Source organism: Podarcis raffonei, chromosome 7 (assembly GCF_027172205.1).
Source record: "Podarcis raffonei isolate rPodRaf1 chromosome 7, rPodRaf1.pri, whole genome shotgun sequence".
Classification (NCBI taxonomy): domain Eukaryota; kingdom Metazoa; phylum Chordata; class Lepidosauria; order Squamata; family Lacertidae; genus Podarcis; species Podarcis raffonei.
In genome coordinates this window covers 58,147,265-58,155,066 of record NC_070608.1, presented here as the reverse complement: position 1 = coordinate 58,155,066, position 7,802 = coordinate 58,147,265, and the positions used below count along the sequence as shown (strand labels likewise).

Genomic DNA, 7,802 nt, shown 5'->3' with positions numbered 1-7,802 from the left:
TCCTGACTCTTCAAGAACACTTGATCCTTTAAGAAATATAATGTGGACACCCTATCTTCAACATGTGACGGCAAAAGCAGCAGCAGCTTTGTTAGAGATCATTTACCTTCACAGAAGATATCATCTGCTTCATCAGAGACAGCCAGATCCTCCTCTTCCATGTGCATCTTGGGCATGAGCTTGCCAAGCAACTACTGAATTGAATGATAAAGCTGCTTTTAGTACTACAGCAGGGCTGTTTCCGTTCACCGGTGACAGCGGCTTCCGCATCTGCACAACTTGAAACAGCCTCATTTACATGAACATGATAGCCTGTCTTGTTTCTCTCCCTGCCCCACCTTGGGTGTTGCTTTTGAGATCTGAAGTGGGGTATTTCTTAATGGGTGCAGGAAGTTGAAAAAAGAGAGGCAAAGTGTAAGAAAACACACCACATCAATCTACTCTTAAAAGGGCTCTGAAGAAAAGAGTTGACTTACGTGCATTGTTTAAAGGAAGGAAGTGTGGCTAGGTTAATTCTGTAAAGTTCTATATAATGTTAAGAAGCTTGCACATACAAAGAGAAAATGATCAAGTGTATTCAGCCGCAGAGCAAGCCAATCCGGCTCTTGGGGTGGTGCGCGTGCCCTGCGCCCAGGGGCGGGGCCAGTCACCCGCGGGGTGGGGCAAGCTGGGGCAGGATGCTTTGTGGGGCCTCCGAGGAGTCTGCCTGCCTCCTCCCACTCAGCTACCCTAGAGCTGGGTGGGAGGCAATGGGCAGACCGTTTGTGGCATCGCGGAGCCTGCGGGCGCCCAAGCCACCACATCACTCCCAGGCATGGCTTGGGCGCGCTGCAGGCCCCGTGGTGAGTAGTGCGTGGCATTTTGTCACCCCTCTCAGTGGTGACACCTGGGGCAGCCGCCCCCACCACACCCCCTTCACCCAACCCCTGAGTGTATTACCTTATGTAAGGCCACTTCCATGTTATGGATTTCCCGCATGGAAGGCATCCCATTGTATGAAATGGCATGCAATTTGTACCTGCCCTTTCGGTGGCGTGTAATTATGCTGGGAAACTACATGGACTTTTCAAGGACTTGCCATGAAAAAAACTAAGCATGCCATTGTCAAGTGACAATCTACATTTGACTTGCAACTTATTTTCAGAAACTGTTATAGAGCCCAGTTCTTATCAAAGAAAATAATAATAATAATAATAATAATAATAATAATAATAATAATAATAATAATAATTTATTTATACCCCGCCCATCTGGCTGGGCTTCCCCAGCCACTCTGGGCGGCTTCCAAAAATAAACATGCAAGCTCCAGCGAACAGAATATTATTTAGCATAATTGTCTGTTCTATTAGGCAGGTTCTTTTGCAAGAACTGCCTTGCAGAGTAAATCCAAATTCCTGCTTCTCCAACTAGATGCCTCTTGTTTTTCCAGAATAACCCAGAGCAAAATGTAAGCTACACCTCTGAGAGTCACAGTTACTTTCTATTTAGCTATCATAATCTGTTGCAATTTATTGCCTAGAGGCTGGATAGCAAAGTTGGCTGCAACGCGGTGCTGACAATGTCAAGGTTGCAGGTTTGATCCTTGTATGGGACAGCTGCATGGCCTAGACAATCTTCAGAGTCCCTTCCAACTCTACAGTTCTATATTGTTTTATGATTTTTGTAAATTGCCCTGGAAGCGCTGCAACCCTACTTCTGTTTCACCTACCAATTGTAAACTGTGGTTTGTCCATCTAGACTTTACACTAAAGCACAGTTTAGCTTCCATAACCCTGGTTTAGTGTGTAATCTGAATTGGGTCAGCGAGTCATAGCTGTGGCAAAATTTGAATCAAGGTTTTCCAATACACTGTCCACTGGCCTTAACTTATGCCTTTGCATTTCTGATTAATGCTACAGAAACTGTACTTTAAAATTGCCATGGTGACACAGAAGAGCAATGAAAGCATATTCCTTCTCTGTTCAGCACTCTGCAATGCACAGACAGTGAACATCATTTACAAATGTAGTATAAGAGATATATTGCGCTTAGCCATATAACACTGTTTCTGAAGCATTAAAGAATGGCTAAACAGTGTTCTTGTTGGCTCTTTCCTTCTTATGCCACTCAGTTTTTCTCTTGGATTTACATTTGTTTCCTTGCACACTGCTTTCAAAGCACTACATCCGGATGCCTTGACAGTCCTTGTTTCTTTTATTTTCAGGAATTAAAAAGCATCAAGAGGCTGTTTTCTTTCGAGAAAACAACTGTCACCTAAATGAGCACACAAACTAGCCTGGTGATGAATAATAATGACTCAACCTTCACTTCAAAGGCCCCTAAGAGAAGTTTCTCTGATTGCCACCCTTTCACCACTTAAATGGCATCCTACGAAGTATATTCCAAAAATATACGGGGAGGATGCGGGATGTCTTTATTTGAGATGAAACATGGTTTCCCATTTGAAAATTATAAATAGATTGGTTAATGCTGGCCCCTTTTTATCCTTGGTCTGTTCATTTCTTTAGTGACTGTAATTTGAATCCTAGCAACTTTCTCTTTTGTCTGCAGCAACAAGTACTATGTGGTTGTAAAGTCAAAGTAAGGGGGGGGGGTCCCAGATACAAGGCTCTTAGTGCTCTCTGACCGTTGCTTTTCCTCTTTTTTCTTGCATCAGGAACCGCAGCAGAACATTTTCACTTAGATGTGTTTATGCGTTCTGTTATAGCCTACCCATGCAACAGGCATGGGTCTCTTCTTTCTCCCAACCTCTTGCAAGTGCTTAACCATTGCTACAAGGTGAGCCAGTAAAGGACCTTACGCTCAGTGACTTTTCCTCCGGTTGTGTGTTGTCCGCGCTGCCCTAAGAAAGTCCAATCCTCCCCTCTTGCAGCCTGATTAATTGAACACACACCCAATGGGAAACGATATGTCTCTAATTACAGGGGGAGGTGCAATTATATTAGCAGAAGTACAAAGAGGAAGTAATTAATCAGGCAGAAACCAGGGGGTTTCTTTTAAAAAGAAGAGAAAACAGTGAAAAGAAACTCCCAAACCTGTGGAGTATTTGCTAATGTTTCATACTTTTTTAAAAAAAAGAAAGAAAGAGAAGTTGAGTTTTCTGTAGCAGAGGAAAAATATAGAACCATCACTGGGAAAACAAAGCCTGATTATACAAAGATGGTGGTTTCTTAGGTGAAAAGTACTTGGGGAAAGTGATGGGAAGATGCCCCCTTGGTTCCTGTATCCTGTGCAAGGCAACCAGTTGTGCTGCCCTAAATCTACCTCTGACAGTACCCTAAACATAAAGAAGTCATCATAAGGCTCTTAAGAACTAGGTTGCACATTAGCTTTACTAACAGTCATAAGAGCAATCCTGTTCTTCCTGGTTGCTTTTCAACCTATGAGCTGAGAAAGCTGGAGGAGAATAACAATCACATGTGCAGAGAAAGAGGAGCTGCTGGCATGTGCGCGCACCACAGAACCTGTTCTTTAGCTCCTCTTATTTATTTTTAATTGCTATTGTGCCCCCTAAAAGTTGGAAAGGGAGAGTCAAGGAAATTGGCCTCTAAAGGGAAAGACAGGGGGAGGTGAAGAATGGATGGAGAAAGATCAGTGGGTCTTCCTTCCTTAAGTATGTGGACATGGTCCCTTCTGGCTTTCTCTGCCTTTAGGGAAAATAGCTTGCAGAACAGGCGGAATGACATCATCACTTCATTCTGAACAGTAAGAAAATTCCCAAGACTCATGTCAATTTGCTTGGGTAGCTGGAACAAAATTTTCTATCTCAATGCACTCTGCATGTACACGCATGGTATACATTTAGAGAAATCTAAGGACAAATGCATTTATATTCCCAATGGCACATGACATAAATAAGCACGGTGCTTCCGGGGGCGAAAAACTGATTGGTCATTAAAAAATATATGCTTAGATGCTTCAAAATATGCTTCCATTTAAATGTTTTAAGACAACATCACTCCATTTTATACATATTCTGAATATTTTGCCCCAGTGTCTCCAGGAACTATATTTTGTTACTATGTATTATTTCTTTAGAAAATGTATAGTTGCTATGTATTATTTATTTTAAAATGTATCCTCAGCTTTTCTATTTGCAAGGGTTCTATGGGGGCGAGATTTAAAACATCAAAGCAATAATAAAATATGACAGTTGCTGTATCTAAAGTTTACTCTCAAATCACAAAAAATAGATGCAGCTCATGTAAACTCCCAGCCTGTAAAAAAAAGGGACAAACAATGCAATCCTATACACACACACTGAGAAGTAACTCCCCTTATTTTCAGTGTAGCTTACTCTTGGGTAAGAGGGTATACAATAGAAGTCTAAACATTTATAAAAACAATTTTTAAAAGTTTCAAAAGCACACTTCTGAGAAGACCACATTCTTACCCAGATGGTAAGAAACTTTATAGATGTGAGACAACAACTGAAAATTCTCTATCAGCCTTACAGACAATTCAACTTCTGTTGAAGAGACTTGTTACTGGGCCTCAATGGTTGGAGAGGTTCATATTGGGGCAACACATACACTGGAGCTGTAAACGACTTCTAAAGTAAGAACCAGCAATATGACATTTAGTCTAGAAACCAATATAATTCTTACAGTATTGCAGTTATTCCGAGCAGCGAATATCTGCCTGATGAGTTCTGCATCAACTGAAGCTTCTGAACTGGCTCCAAGGGCAGACTCACATAAAGTTCAATGCAGCATTTCAATCAGGGTCTCACTTTTTCAGGAAGGGGGAAAGCTGGGGCAAAAAGCTAACAGATCATGTTCCCAACCACTTCTTCCACCTAAAAATCTAGATGTTGACTTGGCTCAAGGAGATGACTCTCACCCAGAACAGGTTATTCCATTAATTGTCTAGTTTTAAGACTACCCACCATGAACTACTCCATTTTGTCTGGATTAAGTTTCAAAGTTGCTAATTCCAGTCCTCATGTTGTCATTCAAGGATGACACCACCACATCTGGTACAAAAGAAAAGTAGAAATAGAGATCCCACTCAAAAACTGCAAGTGACCTCTCATGGTGGCTTATATAGATATGATGTCCCACAATAAAGTTAATACAAGATCTTTACTACAAGTACCAATACATTCTGGAATCTTCAGGAAAGGTAGGAACCATAGAACCACAGCAAAACACTGCCAACCAAAGAAGTCATATGAGTAAGTATCAAAAGCTGGTAAGAAGTCCCAGATAGTCAACAGAATCACTCTTTCTATCTATCTCCTAGTGTAAATAAACAAGGACAACAGCTCAGTGGCAGAGCAGATTTGCTGAATGCAGAAGTTTCCAGGTCCAGCCATCAGCATCTACAAGTAAGGTTGGTATCCTAACCCTCACTGCTGGACAAAAAACTAAAACTCCCAGCTTTGTTTCTGCCAAAGGCTTTAATGCATAAATCAGACTGGTACATGGGCAAGATATAAGACAAGGTGCAGGAAATACTCAAGAGGTTTAGACTCATGGCTGAGCACATGTTAAGACAATGATGCAACAAGTTCGACAGTGGAATTTGCTGCCAAGGAGTGTGGTGGAGTCTCCTTCTTTGGAGGTCTTTTAGCATAGGCTTGACAACCATATGTCAGGAGTGCTCTGATGGTGTTTCCTGCTTGGCAGGGGGTTGGACTCGATGGCCCTTGTGGTCTCTTCCAACTCTATGATTCTATGATTCTAAGTGATGTTCCCCTGCACCTTCCTTTTGAAAAGTAGAGTTAGCACAACACTTAGTGCAAGCAGCTGGAGAAGTGAATGGGCACTCGTTTGAGAGGGTTGGGTCAGCAAGGTTTGTTCACACCCATGTCTCCATGTCCTTGGAAGTGGAGGAGGTATCAGTGCAGGCTCAACACCTGATTTCCACTCATCGTCACCTCCTCAGAAGAAGGCTTCTCACTGACAAGAGGAGAGGTGGTCCCTGTAGTCTTTGCCCCCTTCCCACATTTGTACTTGACTTCCAGGTAGTTCTTAGGCAAAATGTTATTTCCCTATACTTGCCAATACTTGCTACACCCAATGTCAGCTTTGTACAGAAACTTCTGAACAATTTCAACAGCAAAGTTTCCTTCCTTTTTCTCAAACCACAAGATAAAGAGGGCACATGGGAACGGAACCCGCGGGGAGGAAAAGCTGACCACAAGCAATGCCCACCCAGCTCAACTTCCACTCTGATAATATGGCCACAGTGCATCGCACAAGCAGGAAATAGCTAACATCCAAGGTCACAGCAGAGTTACTAAAGCAGGATTGCTCCACTCTCAAGGGTATGAGCAGCAAAACCGCTTCTTAAATATATACTGCAAAATACTATTTTGAAATATTGTGAAGTAAAGGGAAATTCAGAAATAGCATGGTCATCCTCACAAATGAAAGTTGAAAACAGGAAAGTGTTCATATCGTGGTTCTTTTCACACCTAGCCCTTCTTTACCTCAAAGAGGTGAGAGGTTTTACCTTTAACTAAGTACAATGATGCAGGAATGTGTTGGTTTGGTGCCCACAAAAGAGAAACTGGTACTGATTTATTGAAGGGAAATAAAGTTGATAGATTTCTGGACAATGAGCCCATTTCCCTTCACATTCTTTGATTTCCTTAATTGCAGTCTCCTCAACCTTGGCATTTTCAGCTCCACACTCTAACCAACCGGGTTACTGACATTTCTACAGCTTTAAGGGTGGTAATTCAAAAAACAACAACAGGAACACAGCGTCAACTTGGAATGACACCTGTTTAAGTCCATCAGGTCTTTTCTACTGTTTCAATCTTAGCATTAGCCACAAAGCATTAGAATCGAATACTATAGCCTGTTCTAAGAATGGCTGGTCATGCAATCTTCCTTTGAAGTTGACCATAAAAACTCTCAAAATGGCTCTCAAGCTGCGGTTGGGGATAGGTGCAAGCTCTGCAAAGAAGGCAGGGGTCACAATTGTGGAGACTCTGACAGAGATCATTTGCTACAGAAGGGAAGCACCCACTGTTCCTCATCTCTCTCTCCAAGTACTTACATAGTGGGCGCAAGTCCAGATAGACACTACAGGGCTTATCACCATTTATCTCCTGAATGCTCTTCCATTCAAACAAGTTGCCACTGCCTGGTTTCTGCCTGTGGCACTACTGCTAACTATACTCCCTCAAGGCACAATGGAAGGAAGAAAAACTCTTGGGGACAGGGTTGTAGCCACCTGTGTTGGTCATTGTTAGGAGTCATGGACAGCATCTCAAAATGGAACCCATGGGAAGAGCCATAGCTCAGTGACAGAGCATCTGCTTTGAACACAGAGAGTCCCAGATTCATTCCTGGGCATCTCCAGGTAGAGTTGGGAGAGTTCCCTGCCTGAAACCCTGGAGAGCCACTGCCAGTCAGTGTAGACAGTATTGAGCTAGATGGACCTATGATCTGATTCCATACAGGGCAGCTTCCTATGTTCCCAGCTCTATAAAGTCATTAACATTCTGTCTGTGGCGGCCATGTTTCAATGACGTGATACTACTGTCTCATCCATTAGGACAGCTGCAAAAGAACCTGCAGTGGCCCAGTCTTTTCCTGGCTTTGCATGACTGATATAATGCAGTAGTAGTAATAGTAACAACAGCAACAATCCCAAACATACCAACAATTGCTTTCCCCTCCCCTAAACAATATTTACTTAAGTGCTATTATTTCATACTCTTGAAAATTCTCAACCCAGTTCCCTCCAAGGCCTATTAGCAAAGGGATTATTCTCATATTACATGCCTATCAACAACATGTACAGTAAGAAAAATGTGAGCCAGAGATCTTACAGCCTGTTACTTC

The 7,802-nt window shown here is 42.4% G+C and overlaps 1 protein-coding gene across 5 annotated transcripts in view; it reads right to left on the bottom strand.

Annotated features, from left to right (window-relative positions):
- RIPOR2 (RHO family interacting cell polarization regulator 2) overlaps window positions 1-7,802 on the bottom strand; it is a 99,616-nt gene that overhangs the window by 71,827 nt on the left and 19,987 nt on the right. The window contains exon 1 of one of the 5 annotated variants that reach the window (XM_053396740.1): window positions 107-259. The exons of the other annotated variants lie outside the window; for them this stretch is intronic. Coding sequence (XP_053252715.1) covers window positions 107-176 — 70 coding nt within the window. The 5' untranslated portion in view covers window positions 177-259. Of the gene's footprint in view, window positions 1-106; window positions 260-7,802 lie in introns of those variants that run through there. 5 annotated transcript variants of the gene reach the window in all.